We start from the raw sequence: 24,257 nt of genomic DNA, 5'->3' as shown, positions 1-24,257 counted from the left end.
CTAAATCTCTTCCACTGTATAATCAAACTTGCTTTCCTAGACCATCATTTATATTATTTACCCAGAAGTCAGTTCACAAAGCACATGTTCCACACACGCTAGCAATTAAACCAAAACTGTGTTTAATTATCAGATAAATTAATGCCTGAATGTTCAGCCGTGTCAGTGAAACATGGGGGACAGGACACCGATCAATAAAAACTTGCCATAACACAATAGAACAATGTTTTTTTTTTTGCTTGTCTATGAGTCAGACTATCAGTACAATTTGCTCTGCAAGCACAGGATGTAGAACATAAAAGCATGCTTCTCTGTAGAGTTTAACTAAACACCAAATACTAACTGCACCGGATTAAGGCCAAATGTATTGCATCCACTTCAGATTAACACAACACAGCAGACCTTGTGCCGATTTGCGAAACAGGACCGATCTGTTTTACAGATGTTCTAAAATATATTTAGAACAACCCATGTCTTTAGAGAATATTGGTATGGCTTGCTCTGGGGCTTGTCCAGTTGTTAGATTTAATATCTGGCACCAAGGTGGCACAGACTCATCACAGTTAAATCCTATGCATAAAACCATGTTGATGAACCACGTTCATAATGCAGAATTATGCTCACAGTACAGTATGTAAGAGCAAACTACTCCTACTATTCATCACTACTCTTGTCCCTGCTTGCACACTTTGTACATTGATCTGTGAAATGCCACTGTTTCTGACCCCTTTCTGCTCTCCGGACCTGCCTGATATGTTGTGATGCCTTACGTCTGTTTTTCGAGTCTTATTACTTGGAGACCGCTCGATGCTGCTGCGGACGGCTTCACACAGATAGTTTGGAGATTCATGGGAATGCGGTGAATGGTAGCACATAGAAACCATGGAGATGGTTTGGACTGCAATCGCCATAACATTTTTTGCACCCAAGTCTCCATCAGTGAACAGTTTTACAATTTTTGATCATATAGTGTACAGTTATAGAAAAGACGTGATTTACAATCACACCGTCTGGGGTCACTCAGATGAGGATTGGTTCCCTTTTTCAGTCTGTTTCCTCTCAAGGTTTTGTCCTCGTCCATCCCGGAGAGTTTTCCTCACCACCGTCAACATCTCATTAGGGATACATTTAAATTCAACATGTATTCTTCCTGACTTTGTATATTCCTGTGAAGCTGCTTTGTGGCAATGTTCTTTGAAAAAAGAGCTACACAAATATAATAGAAAAGAACTGAAGTATCCTTATCTGAACGGTCATAAGCTGCACAGTAACGAACTCATGAGCACAGTAAAGGTGAACTTTCTTTACTAAAGTGTGTTTATTTGTATGGAATGCAACACTTTCTCAAGAATGATGGTTTCAGACCTTTGCTTTTGTCTCTGATTACAACCTCAACTTCAAGTACAGCTCAGAGTTGTGATTGGACAGTGACTGTAGTTCAGTGTGGCATGACTACAACACACTTTTTACTTCTTAAAAACAAGCAATCCCCTGCTGAATGGTTTTTAGTGAAGAGATAAGAAAGCGTGATATAAGAGCAGTGCAATAAGCGTTTCGCTTTTCTTTTTGTTGTGACAAGTTGTCCTCACATCCACTAATGAAAAGCCTATAGGACAGATTCCAGCTGGCACGCAATTTCCATATTTTATGAACATCTTCCTGATTTAACCATCTAATGACATGTTTGTTCACATCTTCATTGGTAGCTTGGAAGGCAACTGGGTTCTAACAGCTCACGTGTCCAGTATGTGTCTGGAATCTGCTGACAAGTGTATTCAGTGCTATCAGCAACAGCTTGACCTGAATTTGGCACAAATCTGTATTATAGGTGTGACTCTTTCATGACTGCCATGCTCATGGTGGCGGTGCATCAAACAACTGCAGCAAAACTTATGGAGCTCTTTTTTTTTTAGAGGAGGAGCAAACATATTTGGTAAATTATTTGAGACTGCTACACAGCTTTACAAGAATTATTTTTTCTATAAAGGCATTTCCCCTTGACTTTTTTCCCCATGAATAACTGCACAGAAAATGCTTAATATGTGTGGTTTGTTAGAAATATATTTACAAAAATAGCTTGTTTTTCATGGCAGTGGCAGAAAATGCTGCGAATTAAGCCTATAATTAGGGTAAGGTTGGTCTAATAAAATGATTACAGTTCAAAGCTTGCATTCACACTACAGCCCGAAAGCGGATGGACCTTTTGCCTGCAGCATATGGCTGCCTTATGTGCCAGCAACAGATCACTGAGTAACAACAATGACAAGTAACAGGACAGCTCATAATTTACATAAATAGTTTTTCACAGTTTTTGTTAAGAAAACTACATAAAGTTCTTGTGAACGGATCTAGTCTGGTTATTGTCTGATCTAATATCTTCTAAACAGCAGCCCACTAGAGGAGGTGTCGAAATCGAACATTATTCCTATCTGAAAAAGGGACAGGTATTTTGTTCACCTTTGTAATTCCTTTTGGCAATACCGACGACTGCTCGGTCGTCGTAATCGTAAACATATAGATTGTTCCAGCCTCATCTTTTATGCTTGAGTCCATTTGTATTTATGAAGCATCAAAATGCTTGTAGTAAAATTCCGGACTCGCCCATTTCTTGATAAGATAAGGGCTCTTTCTCAGCTGCACCCTGTGACACCATGGGATCTGAGAAAAGCTCACACGCTGATGCTCACATGGCACTGGGAAGCCATCCGTCTTTTGATCCGTGATCGTTGTGGCTGTTTGGGATCAGTGCGGCAGCGGCACAGCGGGCCCAAGAGGAGCCAGAGGTAGAGCAGCACGCAGGCCCAGCATGACGACAGCTTCACATAGAAGGTGGAGTAGCTGCCATGAGTGAACGTGGTCTCCAACACTGCTGTCTCATAGCTACAGGAGGAGATCAAGTTAATAGATCCTAGTAATGTTAACTTTCATTCTGCTCGAACAACAATCACAACTCCTCCCAACTCTTTACAACTGACCTGAACCAATTGGTGAGGGTCATCATGACGTATAAGGAGGCAAGGAAGAAGACAAAATGGAAGAAGAAGTAGCTGTAGGCCACACGGTGACTCTCGTTATGGATCACTTTCTGGCAGCCTTTGCTCTCATCATCAACTACAAAATCTTCCTTTGCTGAAAGAGCGAATGGGTCCATAGCACTTAAAGGACCTTGATTTTATTATTATGTAGTGATTGTGAAGGGTGAGGTTCTGTTCTGTTCTTACCTTCCTCTTGTTCGAGGCAGCAGAAACAACACGTGGCTTTCTGTAAATCCAGACACACATTGTGGGATTGTAGTATTATAAGGTTGTGGGTGAAAACATAACAAAATTAATCAAGAATGAGATACTAAAGATTAGAATGTATTAAAAAAAATAATTAATAATTAACTAATATTAATATTAATATTAATATCACCTTTTACAGTGCTATATGTTTTCATATTATCCAGATAAGTGTGTAGTACATACTAAAAGAGGGAGAGCAGCTATTTTATAAACAAGATGCCATATTAAGACAGCTTAACTAACGTATACAGAAATGCTGGACAAGCTATTAATCAGTTAACAAATACAAATAACATAAACCATTGTGTTATATTGACCTTTTTACGCCAAATCAGAGGCAGAAAACAACTGCATTATCTGAATGTGTTTAGTGCTTCAAATATCTGTTTTTCCTTATTAAATATAATCCCTAAGAGGTAGAAATTCCTGCACTGACAGCATAGTCTGTCAGTCTGACCCTGACAGGTCCTCCAGCCTTATAGCTACATTACTCAAGACTCACTTGTATTTAATCTTTGCAGTGATATTTTTGTTTACACATGCCCAGGATAGTTGGTTGTATTTCCCAAAATATAAACCAACTAATATCTTCATTTAATTTCAGTCAGCTTTTCATTTGAGTCTCATATCTGACTGCGCAATCATACACACTTTCAATTTAAAGCCTCCTGCTCTTGCATGGTTTTTGATGTGTCCATTGGGCTCCTGAAGCACATCTCCTGACTCAACCAGATGCCATGTGAATCTTTCTGGCAGCTTTATAAAAACAAACAAAGCATCCTTTTCTTTATAATTCCTACAACATTTTATAGGTTTTAGTGAGTTATTGTTAAGATCAACATGGACCAAGTTTATTCTAAAGCTTCGCCAGTTAATCTGTTGACAGAAGCCATTTGGGACCTAGCTATAAAAATGCATATTTTATAGTTGTATGTTGTGCTATTGTTGTTACTGAAGGTTCAACCCACCTGGAACTCATATCGATAAACTTTAATCATCCAGAAGGGTCCAAAAACTTCAGCCAAGTAAGAAGCCTCATTACTGTAAGGGAGCATTAATTGTTAAATTAATGTGAAATGGAGAAACACCGAGCACACTGATCTGGATATGTAAAAATAATCACCAGGCAAACAGCACACAGCAGTACATAATGGCAGCCCCGATGATAGCAACAGCATTTCCTTCGTTTTGAATCTCGTCTCTGCCCACGTTCGGGTAGCAAGCGGTCACATTGACACCCTGGTACACCACTGAAAAGCATACACAAAGCAGATACATTTCCTAGCCTGTTTCTATGTGTAGAAAGTTCATTTAACTTAAGACAAAGCAAGTGCTTACGTGATCCACTTCTCCCTTTAGGGCTTGTGATTCACTTATACAGGAATTTGAATCAGGCTCCAGTCAGTGGTACCCTGTATTTTCTTTTCAGATGAGATTAAAGCTCCACTTTGCTCTATATTCATATAGTGAATACTGCACCCAGTGCTACAACTCCTGAGTTGCTAGTTGTTATTAAAGACGTAGTAAAAGCTATATTATTGCAATCAAGATTGTGTGTGCTGAAAAGCTGTTTTATGTTTTATAGCAAGCTGACTGTGCATATTCATCAAACATGTCAAAGCATAACCCCATACCGCCTGGAGACAACTTATAAGCATATTTTACACACAATGTCGTAATGATATAGACTAACGCCTGAACAGACTCCAGACAAATATAGTCCTTTATTATAATAATTAATAACTAATAATTTTAATCTATTAATGTTAAACTCTAGCTTCAGTTTGTTTTCCTTTACCAGGCTGGAATTGTATTTTATTAACACATAAGGCTCCTTTATTTGAAAAAATCAGTCTTTTGAAATACACTACCGCTCAAAAGTTTGGGATCACTTGCAAATTTCAGCTTGATTTCAGCTATGGAGGAAGACTAATTTTGGTTGTGAAAACAATAAAATTTGTGAGTGATCCCAAAGTTTTGAGCGGTAGTGTACATAGGATAATAACTTGGTGGCTTTCCCTCCCTGACCATTGCCTCATCAATGGTTTTGTCATTTCTTTTTCATTTAGACATTTAGATTTTAACATTTCCAGAGGCATCACATACAGTTCTTACATCCGAACTGTCCAGCAATCCAATCTTACTGGTTAATGGTGGTCACTGAAATAGAATCAATACTGGGTTTTGAGATTTCTCATAGCTTTGGTACTATATATTTAGGAAACATACTTACTGATTGCTCAAGACAAGTACCTTCTCAGATTGTTATTGGTTTTGTCATTTTCAAATGTTCTACTATTACAGTCTTTATCACAGATCATGACTTTGTCCTGACAAATTTAGAGATGTAAGAGATGTAATGGAGCAGCAAAGCATTCCTGAAACTTTTGCACTTTCCCGAAACTCCTTATTGTTCTTTTAAACCACTTTACATTGTCCTCAAACACAGCGAGAGAGCGAATTAGAAACCTGTAATTAACATTCTGTGTACTGTTCAAATAAATTTCCTTTGAGATGCATGAAATACATAGATGGAAGCTGAGTCCAAGTTTAATTAAACTTGAAGACAGAGCTTAGATAAGAGGTGAGATAAGGGCTTAGGATGTATGTTCATTCATAGTTCCGTTAATGTTCCTGTAGGTCAGACCCCCAAAAGCCCGGTCAGAAGATAGCTTATGGGGTATCCAACTGTGATAATCAGTCATCAGTGTGATGACCTCAGAGAAACTCCTGTTGTGTTCAGATATTTGACAGTTGCCTTATCCCTTTTCTCCTTACATTCACTGTCAACAAGCCCTCGTTTTTACCCATGACAGATTGAGCCAGATTATACCTCCACTCCTGTAACACATTGCCTAATGGCCCACAACAGCCCCCATCATGCATTACTGTGTAAATGGGATGTCATTCAGTGCCTTTCAGGAATGCCATGTGGGCTTCCATATGGCTTTGAATTCTGATGATGTATGGAAAGGGATCGTGGATAAATATAAAGAAAAATGGCCAAAGATCACAGTCTATCATTACTTAAAATAGTGCGCATGTTATAAATGATATATCATGTTACTGTGGGATAGGTTTGTTGGCACCTTTTTCAGGCGGACGGCTGGAGAGAGCCGAGAAGGTCAGGTACATGACGTAGCAGCTGATGATGGAGGCCTGCAGCAGTCCTGAGCGTGGCTGTTCTGAACACAGGGAAGAAGCCAGAATAAATGTATTGCGTGTGTTATTACAGGTGTGCAAGTATCAAGTGCAGCTGTAATGTTGATTAAAGTATTTAGTCTTGTCACCAGTTTCAATTTCTGTAAATTCTCTCCGAAGGTTTTCAAATGTCAAGGGTTACGTTACGTTTCCATCAAATGGTAGAGCGAGATTCACTCTCTCTTTCTCAGGTAAGATCATCTTAATGTAATGTAATGTCATCTTAATGCGATGTAATGTAACGCTTTAGAGAAACTCAACAGTGGTCATTTTAAATGTCTAGATAGTAGTGAAGTAGTGAATCGTGTCTTTTCCTCTATACTTTGAGAGCCTGTGGTGTCTCCAGTCTGATTAATTTGCATTGTGGTTACAAGTTACGGGAAGTGTCTTCAGTAACTCACTCTGTCTCTGTGTTTGTTTACAGCTCTCCAGTGATGAATTCACACATGGTTTTGTCATTTTGTAAAGCTGCCAGCTTTGCTAAACCAGAATCTTACCACAAAACCAAAAACATTACATAAAATGCTGTATTTGTAGGTAATGACTATACTGTCTTTAGTATAACGTTAGGTGCTTTTTCTGCTCTTTACTGTAATCCATTGCACTGCTATAATTCCTCAAACATTTAGTATATTTGCAGCATATGTCAGCAGACAGTCACGTCCATGCTATGGGCATAAATGATCAAATATTTTGGCTAAATTTACTATTTAAGTATACACATGTCTGGATTTATTACCAGACAGCCGAAGGTATAAGCTTAGTTTATATAATAATAAGATATTAATAGAAGCACAGGTCTTCTCTGCATACATTGCACGTAATAAACTATCTGAAAATGTAGTGAAATATGTTTAATGATTATCTGATCATTTTGTAAAAATTAAGGATCAATAAACAGTCAAAACATAGGTTTTGTCAAATTTATAACTGACTTTTAACTTTATTACTATAAGAGTTTGTATAGCTAGTTAGCTTTACCTTTTCCAGACATGCCTTAAGCAATAGTGAGAAAACAGGAAAAAGATGCATCGCCTTTGTCGCTGATATTCTCTTTGAGATTATGTGGTTGTTTAGTGGTTAAGATGTTGATTGCAAGGTTGTGAGTTCAAATCCCAGGTCCACAAGTTGCCCTCAACCCTTAATTGTGCAGTTGTATAAAATGCAGAGTTGCTCTGGATAAGGGTGTCTGCCAAATGCCATAAATGTAAATGAGTTTTTAGAATCTTTAAGGCATTTTGTTAACCACGTATCGTGTACAAAAATGAACATTAATCCATTAACACTGACTTAATACACATTACTAGACTACATGAGGATTTGCTGTAACTGACTTTGCTGGACGCAGGGGGTGACAGCGATGAAGGACATGACTGTGCACAGGCCCAGGTTGGTAAACAGCAGTGCTTTGTTGAGTCGGCACGCAGCAGGGTGTGTGTAGTACTTGTACATGAAGGTAAAGGCTGCAGTAGCGATGGTGTAGAAAAAGAAGGTGGCACACATGACTGCCACATACCACTTCTTATCTTCAGCTGCACCAGTTAACCTGAGGAAGAACAGCGAGACATGAGAGTGGCGAGGTTGACTTTACTCCGGATGTTAACACAGTAAGAGGAGTGTTTGTACTACTGTGTTTTTCTTGGACCGATGCCATTTTCTTCAGTGGAGCATTTCTTTTTTTTAATGTAGCTACACTCCTGTCATGTCTGCTGTGTTGAGTAAGTGATGCATCATGCTGCCTGTTAGATCCCACAGACATCTGGGGAAAAGCTGTGTGTGAAACAGCAAGGCAGAGGAACGAGGGAGTACGAGTGTGTGTAGATGTCATGCACTCACCAGTTCTTATTCCAAGTGTGAGCGAAAGCAGTGATGAGGATGAGCTGAATGAGGATGAAAGAAAAACCTCCCACCACTCCGACATAGTGCCAGGCTAAGAGAGATCAAGAGGAAAGAGCGAAAAATTAATAAAAACTGAAAAATACTTGTCATATTTTTGCAGCCATAAACTTTTTTAACACGCTTTTTCGATCTGAAATTTCACACATTATCAAAGCTGACATTATTTACTGCTAGCTTGTGGTTCAAATTAAACCCATTCAATTCAAGTGATCAGTCAAACTGGTGAATAAATATAAGAACTCAGTAGTGAATAAAATGTTTATAATCTAAAATAAAACAAAAATAAATAAATTGTAAAAATAAATGAAGTGAAATAAAGATTTCCAGATATATGACAGACCCCCTGGTTATGCTTTTTAGACCCTTGGGCCTCCATCGCCTTCTTAGTTTTCTCTACTATTAGCACACCTGATTCTGCTCCTCATGAAGATTACTAATCTGATGAGGTGATGAGGTAATGAGATGATGAGGTAATGAGGTGTGCTGGCAAATCTGTTTCAGTTGGCAGGTAAATATCAAGTACCTCATTCTCCAGAGTACAGACAGTCTCCATGAATAACATTTACTCTATGCAGAAAACTGATTCAAGCCACACTAGATTCATTAGGTGCTGACAGAAATACTCACTCTGGCTGTAAAAAAAAAAATAGGTTGTAAAAAAATCTATGGGCCAACAGCGCCACCTGGACGAATTCGAGGAGAAGTGTATTCATGTGAATTTATATATTATTATATTATTTATTATTATAAGAACTTCATGCATGATGTACACACTGAAAAAGGCAAATGTATTTTAATAGGATTAGGTCTCTCTCTCTCTCTCTCTCTCTCTCTCACTCTCTCTCTCTCTCTCTCACACACACACACACGCACACACACACACACGCGCACGCACAAAGACATAATAAAATAAAGAATAATAAGATAATGTATAAAAACACTCATCATACAAGCCTAATCCAGTTTAACTAGACTTTAGAAATTCACTAAATATATATATTTTTATATTAGAGATCTAGACAGTTGATGGCATCATTTCACACATAGAAATGTCTAGCTTTATAAAGCAAACAACTGGAAATGTAAATGTATTTCTTAACCTCTTGTGTGCATGGATCTAATTTGAAAACTGTAAAATTATGGCATTGTGCTTTAAAATTTGTGACATCTTTTTTTAAATTATTGTAAAAAATTGTAATATTGTAAATATATTTATTAATTGATTTATTATTATTATTATTATTATTATTATTTTTTTTTTTTTAAGGTCATTGTATTTTATTATAGTGTATTTAATTCTAAATTGTATTTTATTCTTTATTTTATTTTTTGTGTTGGGGTTGGTTTTAAATTTGTATAGTGGCTTTCTGTTTTATATTACTGTTCCCAGAAGAAAATTCAAAAAAGAGAAATGTAAATGTGTTCAAATGCAGATAAGCATTAGAGAATTCACAAGCTGAAAAAAATGAATACTGATAGTGATGTGTATTCATGCTGCGGTGCAGTCATAACAAAATGCATCTCAAAAATATCAAGGCTCAGTGCAAAAAAAAAAAAAAAACAATAAGAAAATCTTCTATAATAAATAAAAGTAGCAAGTAATCCAAAAAGCATCTGACAGAAAAAGGATCATATGCATAAGCAATAATGCAAAACGTTTGAGAAGACACTGATGTGTAAATGCACATGTAAAACCTTTATAACTTTGTTTTAAATGTTGAAACCTTTAGGGTAACGATTGTTAGGTTATTGTAATTTCTCTACAAACATTACCAAGCTACTTTAACTTGCAAGACTGGGTTATTTATTTGAAAAAAAAAAAGTGAGCAGTCCAAAGACAAGCGTATTATGTATTTTGTTGTTGCTGTTGTAGTTCTTTTGGCTGTACCCTGTTCATGTTCATTTTTTTGGTGCAGGTTTTCACCAGATTCCCTTCCTTAAGCAACAACCCCCCCACCCCCCATTTTATCAGGCACTGAGAGTTAACTCTTCAGTGGCTGTATAATGTATTAAAAAAAATTTTAATTAATGCAAAAACTAAATGTTCTATCACATGTAGCAAAAAAATCAAACTATTGTGTGAATCAATAGAGGAGAAGTGGCCTCAGAAGTATGCACAGTATATACACCAATCAGGCATAACATTATGAGCACTGAGAGGTGAAGTGAATAACACTGATTATCTCCTCATCATGGCACCTGTTAGTGGGTGGGATATATTAGGGAGCAAAGTGAACATTTTGTCCTCAAAGTTGATGTGTTAGAAGCAGGAAAAATGGACAAGTGTAAGGATTTGAGGGCCAAATTGTGATGGCTAGATGACTGGATCAGAGCATCTCCAAAACTGCAGCTCTTGTGGGGTGTTCCCAGTCTGCAGTGGTCAGTATCTATCAAAAGTGGTCCAAGGAAGGAACAGTGGTGAATACACAATGTATGATGGGTCAGGGCTGTTCTGGCAGCAAAAGGGGGACCAACACAATATTAGGCAGTGGTCATAAAGCTATGCCTGTTCAGTGTATATTGCTTTGTTTTGTACTCCACAGTTTTACCACTGAGTGACTCACCTTGCAGGAAAGAATCAGTGGGGATGAAGAAGGCAGCTGCGACCATCCCAAGCAGTAAAATAAACTTCAAGAACCAGAATCTGATAAAAGAACAGAAGAAAGGGAACTGTTGAATTACAACACGTGTAAATCTGTAAATAGTGAACAGATGGCCAGAGTTAGTGTAACATCTATTTCAAGCTCACAGTGAGCTTTGTCTCTGTGTGTCTCAGCTGAGTTTAACCCCCTGGCCAATGCTCTGTCCTCATATGTAAGAGCTTTAGCGCTGATAACATGGTGTGGCCCTGTTATACTTGCTAAGAGCTTAATCTCTGGAAGTCCATTCTTCAGATCCTGTGCCATGGTGCAATTGAAAAAGAAGAAAAGAAACTAATTGGAATCAAATGTGATGCCTAACAGACTGAATATGCTAATAGATGCCTAATAGACTTAATATAAGATTAATTATTTCCATGTATCATGCTTTTGAGATACAGTAAATAGTGTGTTAATGATATATTAGATATATATTAGTTTCATTGGATATTTTCTGTCTTAAAGGAAACTTTAGCCTGAAACACATTAAATCATTACATGTGTTTGTATTGAAATATTTGTGATGTGATTAGCGATTTCTGTGCTAATATTTTGCTCTATTTTCAGAATTCAAGGTTTGTGTGGCACTCTGTGTCTCAAGGAGACATTCATTAATAGGAGAAAAAATAACAGTCAGGTTTGGTTGTTAGCAAAAAGCAAGAACTTCTTTTCTCACTCAGAATGCAGCTATATGACAGTTGGACTAATGTGAGGGGGAGAATCTGCTATTCTAGTTAGCAATTGACAAACTGGATTGAATAATAATTAAATATTGGCAGGATTTCTGTTTGAACAGAGTGTGCCGCTGAGGTGAAAGGAACTGGACAGATGAAAAGACTAAAGCACTGCTGCATCTCTCTCTGGAGATAAAGTAGAGCTAAATCCCACTGCACTCCTATCCGCTATTAGTTGAATAGTGTTATGGGTAATACAGGAAGCTGCACCAAAATGATGATGAAAATAAGTTGACCCAGAATTCCACTACAAAATAAATCACACAAGTGATTCATATACAAGTTGTTCAGAGTGGGTTTTCTGTGTGTGTGTGTGTGTGTGTGTGTTACTGGTACAGTGATTTTGTGAGTGTGTGTTTGTGTGTGGTACTGGGTACAAAATGCTTCTGTGATGAAGAAATTCCTCCTGAGAGATTTGTCATGTCACTGACCCATTGTGGATGAGAGCTCTGAAATCCTGGCTAGACTTCACATCCACAAGAAGAAGAGCCATCATCAGGTAGAAGCAGGCTGTGCCAAAGCAGACCCTGTAGACCGCAGAGTATCCCACCAACATATCACAGTTTCCTCCACCGTGGGCCTCGTCACACACCACATTAAAGAAAGGCACCTAAAGAGGATGATCAATAGCAGCTATGTGGACGGTTTCAGTGTTTTCCTCTTGTAAACAAACTGACTGAACATCTACAGCATACTTGTGCCAGTGTGACTTTTAAACAGAAAGTAATGAAGACAGAGGTTTGAAACAACTCACGTTCTCTCTCACGGCCTCAGAGACAGTACGAGACAGCATGAGGCATGACACAGTGCAGGCTAGGATGTGGAACAGAGTGTACATCAGGCGGGTGCTGGTGGAGGACTTGATGGGTGGACAGCAGGAGCAGCAGAGCGAGCAGGGAGCTGGACCACAGCAGCAACATATCTATAGTGAAGAAAGAGGCACAGACATTTATACAGTTAATTTCGAAAGCTTTTATCTGACGTCGAGAGCATGGTAATCTGAACCTTTTCAAACTTTACTCAGTAGAAGAAGTGCTTGGTAACAGAGATAAAGTTGTATGTTTTTGTTGCATTCATGGTCACATGTTGAGTGTCTTTGACCTATAATGAATTTAAGGAATAAAAATAGACAAGATGTGCTGTGATAGAAAATACCCTGAAGTTGATTATTTGAACTACACAACATGTGATATATATATAGCATGGGCACATGTAAATTCATCTTAAAAGCACACACACACACACACACAGCTTGTCATGGTACTCAGAAACATTATATTCCTTCCAGTCGGCATACCCACTTGCTGTTAGAAAGCACTGACTCTGGAGAATCTCCAGATAAACCTTCACAATATCCACAATAACACATGCATCAAAAATCTGTTTACGTTAACCTATCTGCTATTCAAGTCACAGTGAAAGTTGTTACTCTGGAAACAAGCACATTATAAACGTTACAGCTGGAACTGCAGCCCTTGCCTTGCAGTTATAGAAAACTAAGCCACACATGACCAATGAGAATCAAGCATTCAACACAATATACAAATTTATAATAACGGGGAAACTTTATTAGATGCCTGTTTTTAGTGTTGCTGTTAGTTTTATACTATACAAAGTGCTCTGAGGGTATTCAGACTTTTTATAATGTCCCTAAAACTGCATACAGGCCCAATTTAATAGCCATAGCCATAGGTATATCTGTTGAATCTTTATAAACAGGACCACATGTCGAGAGCTATTTGAGTTCCTGGTTGTTCCAGTGTTTGGGACGAAGAATTCTACACCTTTTGCTTTAGAGGTTAATTGAACCCACCCTAGCTGACCTGAAAGCTTAGTCACATTCTGTTTGTTTTTTCCCCATTCCCAGGTTAGTCTGTTGTATGAAGAGAGAGACACCTGAAAGTAGGTTGGTGTATAATTTTTCAGGGAGGATCAGGTCTACAGATTACAGCCTACATTTAGCTGTGTGTGTGTGTGTGTGTGTGTGACTGTATTTGTGAGTTTACAGTCAGGGTAGGGCTGCTCAGATTGGGATTAATCCATATAGCTCAGGGCATCTGGATTTTTCTAATAGATCTAGACTGGTAGGTTGCACAGAGGTCAAATTGCTTTCATCCTAAACTGTATTATTTGGGCTAAAGCTACATCAGTTCATTTAGTGATCCCATGTTTGCTCATATTAATAAATGCACATATTTGATTTGTCTATTCTTGAGCATACTATGATTCTGAGATCATTTTATGGCATATACCAATAGGGAGTAAGCACTAGATACACAATATGTAGATTTCTACATTAATATACAGTTCTTTGTAACGTTATATCCATATACAACATGAATAAGCACTCAGTCTAGTCAGTGTGACTGGATCAACACTGAATTCAGTCACGTGCACTGAAACTGTGTTTCACCAAACATCACAGAGGGAAAAAAAATCAACTGGATCAATTAAATGTGATAAAAAGACAAGAGTGCATATATCTGAGCCACTGAGCCAGGGGCTGTCATGTGCAGCTCTGTGTGATTTTTTTTTGTGTGGTTTCTGAGTTACTTGAATATGAAGTGGAATGGTGATAGTTGTTAGGGCCAAGCAGTTTATATATTGACCACTAAAACTTTGATGCAGTTCCTCATGAATTTAATGAACTTTAATATTTGCTCAGAAATCTTGGTTAATATAAGGTATGGATGATGAAATCATGTATCAATCCCTGCTTGAGTTACACAGTGTACTTTATTGTTGGTTTGACTGAACACTAAAGAGGTAAAAGTCTGCAGAAACAGTAGCAGATGGAAAGATCTGAAGGGATCTGGAGAAACCAGTTCATTTTTGAGTGCAAAGCAAAAATTTCTCATCTTGTATCTAGGGGCATAGCCATAGACACTTTGGACTTTACACTGAGGTAGCCAAGTTGACATGACTTGATTAGGGTGGTAATTTAGGGTGGTTCAAAAGAGAAAAATCCAAATTTTTACATGTGGCTTCTGCCATATGTGTATGGCCTGAGTAGGATCCTCATCAGACATAAGACAAGCACCCAAGCAACTTTTGTCTAATAATCCACATAAAAGTCATAACATTGAGTACATCTTTTGAAGTATGTTAACATCATGGAGTCAATATCATTAGCTAACAAGGAATTGAAGAAATCTGGTGTTGTGCCTTCAAATAATGAACATACCTCTAAAATAATGTAGTAAGTAAAAGCAAGGACATGTGGTAGCTCTCTCTGTGTCTAGACATCATGCAAATTCTGCAATGCAAACGTGTGAACTATTCAAAGCATTCCAGGTACTTTTAAAGGACATGTAAAATATATATATTATGATGTACAATAATTTTACCAGCATATATAAGTACATGATTTAAACTATTACACAGATCTTCCACTGACAGAAAGGAAAGGGAGAGATATCCAGGGCTAATAGGTTCCTGATCCTCTTAACACACTTTGACGGTTTCTACAAGGCACATTTTCTTTCATTCACAAGTGAAAACGTCACTACAGTATTCCACCAAATTGGCCGGGTCTGACTTGCAATATGGCCTCAGCTGCCTTCATCTGATATATGGATGATTAATATCTGTGCACACTGTAATGGAAAATATGGATTTACTGTCTTTCTCAACTGCTGAGGCAGTATTGAGCTTTTCCAGTCAAAAATGCATCCATGCGAGGTTAATAGGTTGAGACATTGGAATGGAAACACTATAGAGTCCACAGGAAGAGATACAACTGAACATCAGGTTATGTAAGGACAAACACTGCACAACAAATGCTTTCACATTGGTCCATTAAACCCAAACTTAAGAACTAAAGCACTTAAGCGAGAGGTTTGACCTCAAACAGAGATGGTGTTTAATGTGCTGTTGATATTGATGATAGCTGAAGTATATCTTTGACTGTTGTAAGTGCAACACACCCAAAAAATAAAACATTCACACCTACTGTAAAGTTGAGTGCAAAAATGTGTATACTACTCACGCTAAACAAATAAAAAGCTGTCATATTCCTTAACCAGTATTTATTCAATCTTACCATTATGGTTATCCAGTCATTCTCTGTCTTTTCCAAAGCTTTTTTTTTTTTTATTTCATTTTAATATAGTTATACATAAATCTGTAAAATAATGTGTGTGAGAGCTTCAGTTAATGTTCATAGCAAACAAAAAGATCTCAGTAATATTGGTGTCTCTGACTGTGGGGTGGTTGTTGGGGTCAAACACGCTGGTTTGAATATTTCTGCAACTGGTAAACAACAGTGTCTAGAACAAGGGTGTTCAATCTTTTTCTGGAAAAATGCAGGGTTTTTTTTTTTTTTCAATCAAGCAGAATCCACACCTTATTCCATCTGTTTAATCAGTTGATATTAGTTCAACAGACACAATTGTAGCCTATTGCATGGTAAGAACGTGAACCAGCCATTTCTGGACACGTTTAGACAAGCCTGGTTGTTGATCAGACAGGATTGAGCTGACAGGAAGTCTATAGAAACTTTTAACTGCTCTTTAAAACTGTGGCATGTAGAAAGGTAGAAAATGTAGAGATGTAGAAAAGCATCTCAGTATAAATAATAAGTGTTAACAAATAAAGTAAAAGTGTATTGAGTACAACAGCAGATCAGAGTCAACTCCTGTCAGTCAAGAACAGGAGCACAGGCTCATCAAAACTGTACATTTGAGCATCAGATACCCCATACACTTCAGAGTTTGATGTATTGTACAACAGTAAAAGCTTGTAGTATGTTTCCATTATGGATGATCATAACATTAAGATATTAACATGTTAAATGAAATCCACGTTACTCTTACTGGTTGAAAACTAAAATGAGGTTCATCCAACTTTTACACTGTGAGCAGCAAATCCCCTAATAATTTTATATTCAAAAGAGAATGTCACAAAAATTGACTAATAACAATTGGAAACAATCTTAATAAGCTGGAAATTGTGCATTTTATATTCGTTTGCTTCCATCACTGTTTTAAATACTGCAAAAATATTCGGAAACTGAAAGGAATATCTATGCATTTGTACAGTTTGATGATGAAGGAAGAAATGATTCAGGTGCCTGTCTCAAAGAAGACACAAATAACCTCATTAACAACAGTCTTCTAGCTATCTGGTCTGCTTTGCATTCAAATCTCTCTCACCTGGTAGGCCACCATGTTGAGGAAGTAGTTGTAGACGCCTTTGCGGGTGATCACCTGAGCAGTCGACATGACTACTTATGTGATCGACTTTACCAAAACCTAATCGACAAATTCCAAAGACCAGCTGGTGATGCTTGAAAATGTGATGATTTCAGTTAGTATTGAGTGATCTAGAAGATTCCCCAGATTTCTCCTGTGATCCTGAGTCAGCAGTAGATCTCAGGGCACAGAAGGTCCCCCGCTGTGCACATGCTCATCCTTTAAACCGTAGAAAACTCAAAAGAAGCAGTATCCTGTCAACTGTTTGAAGGCAGTGAACGGTGCCAGTAGAGTGAGTGATCGAGGCTGGATGCCTGATAGCCCTCCTTCTCTTTACCCAGAGAGATTAGAGAGGAGGGGGGGACTTTTACATGGGTTAGTCCATCTGTCTCACCCTTCCCCCAGGCAGCACCACAGCATAAGCATGAAAAAATCTGTAGCTTAATTTGTTTTGTGTCAAATAATTAATTGCAAGTAATTGCAATCTTGTAATAGTCGTGTAGTCTTCACAGTCGAAATGCTTTTGTTATTCTTTTCCCAGTTCAGAGAGTTTCCCTGGTCTGTAAGCTGAGGTGGAAGCTACATACATAATCCAATCATTAGACCTTGACCCAGAAAGGCAAAGAGGAAGAGAGACAGAAAGAGAACTCAACATTCCTCTGTATGCTCTTCCAATAGCAGGAGAATGAGGAATTTCTAAAGAAGTTACTGTCTATGTAAATAAAACATCATGAAACACGTACTGGACTTTAGTATTATTCAGTAAGTGTATACAAATCATGAAGGTGAAAGAAGTATCATGGAATCTATAATTAGCACATGATTCAGCAGAAGATAATCATGTCATATTTTCTGCAGTAATTATTATAAGAACAGAGCACTGATTTATAAAGCAACCAAAACAGCCCTGTCTCACACACTGATTAGCGTAATATCATGTGCAATGACGCAGCTTTGCTACTCACTGCAACACAGGAAGAGGTTTTACTTCACTGTCAGTGTTACTGAACTCTAAATAGCTAAATAACTCGAAACAGCTCTACTTCTTATGTAGGTGTGGATGTTTAAAGCTCCAAGTAGAGTAAACTGTAACTTCTCTTTAAAATAATAGCAAAAAATCATGTTTAACTGAAGGCCACTAGTCCATGGTTGGATACACCAGGCTGTAAGTAATTTCTCCACAGCAATTAGTGTATGTTAAAGTAAACAGGTCATACACACAACAGGCCTCCATTCTCTCTCACATTGAAAACATCAGATGGACAACGGACCTCACTGATAATTGGGGGCTTTGTGAGAAAAGGGGCAACTAACCACCCTGTGAAAAGCATGTTTCTCAGCATACAGCTCAAAGCACTGCAGTAAACACTTCATGTACAATTTCTCATAGAGCTAGATTACAGCAACTCTGAATTGAAAATATGATTAAAAAGACACAGAGTAGTGATAAAAGATCCACATTTGATGTAACAGGATTTCATTATTATATGCATCTAAAGTTCAAAGCTTAAAATCTGGCCTATGTTTTGAAAAAGATCTGCATCTGGCTAATGTTAGGCACAGATCTTTTGTTAGACAGATGAAAAAAAAACACTTTCAGGTCACAAGACTATATTTAAAGATCCCAGAAAAAAAACTACACTTGCACAAGTCTAAAGAACTCCCAGTTTTCATTATCTTACTTGGGCCCAGCAACAGCGCCAACACGTCATTGTCAGTAACCCTACGGTCAAGAGGAGCTCCAGGTCCACAGATCAATCATACAGTAGGATGAAGATGTTGGTGATGATGGAATAATGGCATCTGTCAAACTCCTGAATCATTCCTCAAGCGCCACAGGTCAGGATAAACACTTAGACTGGCTCGTAGATGTTGTATTTAAAGTTGGAAAGCTTTCCTTTTTTTGTTAAGCTGATTAAGGTTAAGTTGAGGGATTGGTTTGCCAGGCAGGAGGAGGGAACATGTGACAGGTGAAGTTTTTGTAAACATCAGGAAATTTTGATTCAATTAAATTCTATTTATATAGTGTTTTTAACAATGGGCATTGTAACAAAGCAGGTTTACAGAAATACATATATTCAACTATTTCATATAAATTATTACAATTTAAATGATTACAATATTTTAATATTGAGTGGAAATTTATTTATTTATTTATTTATTTATTCACAGTATACTATGGAATGGGTGAGACTTTTTTTGGCGTCATCTGTCTGTATGTTTCTATATCTATGAGCAAAGTTGTTGTTGCTATGTGTGTTGTTAAAATCAATAGACATATTCTTAATGTACAAAACATAGGAACATAAAGCACAAAAACTTAGGAACTGTGGTGCAGAAAATGGCAGCAGGTGCTCTGGACTGATGAGACAAAATTTGTGGCTATATCAGGAGGCAGGTTGTTCACTGAAAAGCTGGAGAGTGGTACAATAATGAGTGTCTGCAGGGAACATGAGGCATGAAGCATGATGGAGGTTCCTTGCAAGTTTGGGGCTGCATTTCTGCAAAAAAGTTGAAGATTTGGTCAGGATTAATGCTGTCCTCAATGCTGACAAATACAGGCAGATACTTATCCATAATGCAATATCTTCAGGGTGGTGTCTGTCATTTGGTGTCCGCAAATTTATTCTGCAGAATGACTACAGACATAAAGCCAATGCCATTAAGAACTATCTTTAGCATAGAGAAGAGTAGTAGTCCTGAAGTGATGGTTTGGCCCCCACAGAGCCCTGATCTTAACATCATCGTGTCTGCATCATCGGGATTATATGAAGAGACCGAAGGATTTTGGACAGATCCACAGAAGATCTGGGGTTAGTTCTCCAAGATGTTTAGAACAACCAACCTACCGAGTAGTGAATCTAGAAGAATTGATGCTGTTTTGCAGGCTAAGGGTGATGATACCAAATATTGATTTGATTTGGATTTCTGTTCTGTTCATTTACTTTCCATTTTGTTCATTGATAAGAATAAACAATGAACACTTCTATTTTTGAGCATTTTTACTTTACAGCATTTTTTCACACCTGTCTAAAACATTTGCACAGTACTCTCTCTCTCTCTATCTATCTATCACACTCTCTCTCTTCCTCTATCTATCTATCTATCTATCTATCTATCTATCTATCTATCTATCTATCACACTCTCTATCTATCACACTCTCTATCTATCTATCTATCTATCTATCTATCTATCTATCTATCTATCTATCTATCTATCTATCACACTCTCTATCTATCTATCACACTCTCTATCTATCTATCTATCTATCTATCTATCTATCTATCTATCTATCTATCTATCTATCTATCTATCTATCTATCTATCACACTCTCTATCTATCTATCTATCTATCTATCTATCTATCTATCTATCTATCTATCTATCTATCTAGCACACTCTCTATCTATCTATCTATCTATCTATCTATCTATCTATCTATCTATCTATCTATCTATCTATCTATCTATCACACTCTATCTATCTATCTATCTATCTATCTATCTATCTATCTATCTATCTATCTATCTATCTATCTATCTATCACACTCTCTCCCTCTCTGTGTGTGTGTGTGTGCTATAATTATTGTTGCTGAATTTGTTTTGAAACATTACAGAAATTCTTTTTGCAATTTCATTTAAATCACTTCAAATAAACATTTCTAAACAATTTGTCATTATGATATTGACTGACAGTAATCTACAGGTTTAAACATGTTTGCCTTGTACTTCCAGAGATTGGGGGTTTGATTCCTGCCTCTAGAGAGAGTTTGCATGTTCTTTAGGGGTTTCCTCCATGTACCCTGGTTTCCTTCCCCAGTCCAGACATACATGATAGACTGATTGGCAACGGTACATAGTCCAAAGTGTGTGAGATTGTGCCCTGTGATGAGTTGGTACCCTTCCAGATTGGCCCTAACTTCCTGTCCTCTGGGATAGACTCCAGGTGTGTAAGTATGAATGGACAGATGGAAATACATAATAAATAAGACTGTTTAAATAGCTATATCTTTACAGTAATCCCTGGTAGACATACTTTTCATTATTGTGTTATTTTTAAGCACTGTGTCAGAAATTCAGACATTTTCGTGAGGCTATTTCCCCACTTTTTTTTTCTCTCCCTAGAAACGGAAACAGTTACGTCACTCGCCTCCTGTGTGTTACCTTAATTTGTTCTCGGGTCTTTTCCGCAGTATCTTCCGTTTGTTCCGGATGCGGATGGACGCAAACATGGCGGCTGAGGGAGATGTGGATTTGGACCTGGAGGCTGAGGAGAACTGCACCGGGAAGCCAACAGAAAAACCACGCAAGCACGACAGCGGGGCTGCTGATTTAGAAAGAGTCACCGATTATGCAGAAGAAAAAGAAATCTCGAGTTCCGACTTGGAAACGGTGAGGCTACAGATTGTTCAGCTAGCCGTCTTAGCTAACCATGTGCGGAGGGGGGAAGCGCCGTGTCTCCTGAGTGTTTTAATAAAGAGATCTCACTGTTTGAGTTGAAATATTTTATTTAGATTCGCTTTAAACTGTGAAAGAGAGAGTGCTAGTTAATGTACCCTCCGTTAGCTCTGGATCACACCGAGGAAGTATGGACCATGCTAACCGGATTGATAGCATGCGTGCTGGGTAACGCTGTAATTACTCCTGCTCAGTGGAGGGCTGGGTCCTAAATGTCTCTCTAGTGCACTTGAACTACAAACGTGGAGAATTACTTCTTTATCCTACGAAGTGCACGTATCTAGGGAATGGCAGCGTTTTCTACAAGTCCCTACTGTGCAGGGAAATGACTCGAGGACAAGTTAAAGTAATACATGAAATTCTTGTAAATCTTTTTAAAGAGCTGACATGTGCTTAAAAAGTAAAATAGAGAAAGGACAGGCTTTTTTGAAGCTGCATTAATTACTGCCTATGCATGCCGTATTGTACGCTATTATTATTACTATTATTAATGTTTATCAAACGGAGCATACTAAATATTCATCTCTGTCATCTGTCTATCAGGTTGGACGTTTGGATTATTTTTTCCTCCCTCTAATGCTGCGATTAAATGAACCTCCATGTCTTATTACAACCTGTTAATCATAAAATATGTAAGACTATACTGGGTGTCTGCTCCAAAGTTGAGTGTACTTTAATATGCTGTATTAAAGTCACGTGACTACCTATCAATTAATTTCCCTTGTGGGCGGAGCCACTGCAAATTTTAGTCAAGACCTGCTTTAATGTGGGAACAGTAGTGCAGTGTAAATATGGTCATTTAAAACTACCTTAAAATATAAATCTGTTTGCGTGTATGAAGTGAGTCCTTGGCATTGTCCGGATAAATAGAAAAATCTGAGTAAAACTAATTCACTCTCTAAACATATTGATTGCTATTGTTTAAGAACATCCTTTCATCACTCCCTTCATTCATCATGGCCTTGTTATTGTCAGAGTTGTAGTGGATTGGAAGTCTGTCCCAAAGATATATTGTGGTTGAGAAGCCAAGCATTCCCACAGCACTGGATACACACATCACTCACACACTGTGTAAATACATGACTTAAAGCAAATATTCAGGGCCCATACAGCTACTTCACCACTGCAGTGAACTGCAATATGAACAGCTAAATCCTCACACCCACACAGCTTTGTTGGGAGGAAATTAGAAAACCCCAGGGTTCTTTTCATAATCTCACAACTACTTTATTTCAGTTTAAATCAACAGTCAAGCAGGATGTCAGAGTGCAAACAGTACAGTGAGTGAAACACTTTTTTGGTTAGACTGTCAAATTAATCAATGTGTACAGGGTATAATGTACTGTGGCATCCCTGTAGGTCAGTTGTTGTGTCTCAGAAACCAAACTAGCACAAACACATGGTGTAGAGTGTTTCATGTTCAGTTTTTCAGATGGGGTGCTAACATCACAGACATTAATAAGCCAAGTACATCACCTAAACCAGCTGTTTGATGCCCCATGTTCAGCCTCCTGTAATGAATTGTTGTAGCTAATTCACCTGACTGTATATTTCATCTGCTCTTGTGTTTGAAGGCCATGTCCGTGATTGGTGACAGGAGATCAAGAGAACAGAAAGCAAAACAGGAAAGGTGAGGTGATGCAGTTATATGCTATTTTTGACGATTATTATAGACATGGCTAAATCCATTACTTGCATGGTCTCCACAGAGAAAAAGAATTGGCCAAAGTGACAATTAAGAAGGAGGATGTAGAGCTCATTGTAAGTATCGAAAGAATTTTCTTCAACACAAATCTCCTATTGAATCACTTGCTGCTTATGCTGAACTCCATCCGATACTGTTTTTGATCCACAGATGGCCGAGATGGAGATTCCACGTGTCGTGGCCGAGCGCAGTTTAAGGGAACACATGGGGAACGTTGTGGAGGCTTTGATTGCACTGACCAACTGAACTGTTAAGACCCAGCTGTGACTGGTAGCATGGGCATAGGAGTGCCTCCTACTCAGCAGTGCCTCCGCTTCACACCGCATTCTCTTATCTATAATAAAACATCTCACCTGTTCTACACCACAGCTCAGCCATGTCCACCTCTCAGCTTTTCTAAAGACTTCCTTCATTTTTAGTAACTTTTTTGTACAAATATTCAGTGTGTGAATAAGACCAAGGCATGTTGTGGAATTAATTTTCCTGTTCTAGTAATTTATTCACAATTACTACTAAGATTTTTACAAAGGTCTAAATTGTCAAGTAATCCATCAGATGTACAAAATTAAAATGCAATAAACAAAGATTTGTTGCCATGCTGTAACAACTTTCATCTTCAACACACACAAACACTGAAAACGGAACATTTTCTCCTCTTCTGTGAGATCTGTCTATGTCGGTTTTTCCTTCTCGATCCTGGAGATCACACGCAGACAAGTCGTTGAGACTTGGAACCACGCGTTAAAATACTTTACCTTGCTCAGTAAACATAAACAGAACTTGCGCTTCTCGATCCTCTCTGTCCGTCTTGATCTCTTCAGCTCCCTGACCTTCCAGGCCTTATACTCCTCTTCCTCATTTTCTTTGGCCATGTCCAGGGCTTCCAGAGCAGCCAGCGTGTGTTTGTTCTCCTCAAACTTCTTCTTGGCTTCCTCCTCTACAATCTTCAGAGTCTCCGCATGCTTCTTAGCTCCAATTTCAAGACCCTTCTGTCTCTGGTCTTCAGCCTCACGCTCAGCCACAGACACCCTGTCCTTCCTGAAAGACAGACACCAACATGAGTCAAGCTGTATTTGAGCAGATTACGTCCACCCTAGGAACTTGGAGAATAAATAATAAAATAATTAAAAGACAAATTTAGTGA

General features: G+C 38.1%; 2 protein-coding genes across 2 annotated transcripts; one reads left to right on the top strand and one right to left on the bottom strand.

The window, feature by feature from the left end:
- Positions 1-111: 111 nt before the first annotated feature.
- On the bottom strand, positions 112-17,491 carry serinc4 (serine incorporator 4). The gene is made up of 12 exons (XM_058381905.1): positions 16,911-17,491; positions 12,512-12,679; positions 12,189-12,367; positions 10,949-11,028; positions 8,322-8,415; positions 7,820-8,031; positions 6,374-6,469; positions 4,408-4,534; positions 4,253-4,325; positions 3,222-3,261; positions 2,976-3,129; positions 112-2,880 (listed from the first exon to the last, which is right to left on the bottom strand). Exons 1-12 carry the CDS (start codon positions 16,977-16,979, stop codon positions 2,670-2,672), a joined length of 1,503 nt encoding a protein of 500 aa, XP_058237888.1. The 5' UTR covers positions 16,980-17,491; the 3' UTR covers positions 112-2,669.
- A 3,649-nt stretch (positions 17,492-21,140) lies between these two features.
- Positions 21,141-23,481, top strand: hypk (huntingtin interacting protein K). Its single transcript, XM_058381322.1, has 4 exons — positions 21,141-21,342; positions 22,983-23,038; positions 23,118-23,169; positions 23,264-23,481. The coding sequence occupies exons 1-4, from the start codon at positions 21,163-21,165 to the stop codon at positions 23,357-23,359; spliced, it is 384 nt and encodes a 127-aa protein (XP_058237305.1). The 5' UTR covers positions 21,141-21,162; the 3' UTR covers positions 23,360-23,481.
- Positions 23,482-24,257: the final 776 nt, after the last annotated feature.

The sequence above is a fragment of the Hemibagrus wyckioides genome, linkage group LG27, assembly GCF_019097595.1.
Source record: "Hemibagrus wyckioides isolate EC202008001 linkage group LG27, SWU_Hwy_1.0, whole genome shotgun sequence".
In the NCBI taxonomy this organism is placed as follows: domain Eukaryota; kingdom Metazoa; phylum Chordata; class Actinopteri; order Siluriformes; family Bagridae; genus Hemibagrus; species Hemibagrus wyckioides.
Note: the sequence above shows the minus strand (reverse complement) of the source record. Positions and strands in the feature narration are given on the sequence as shown.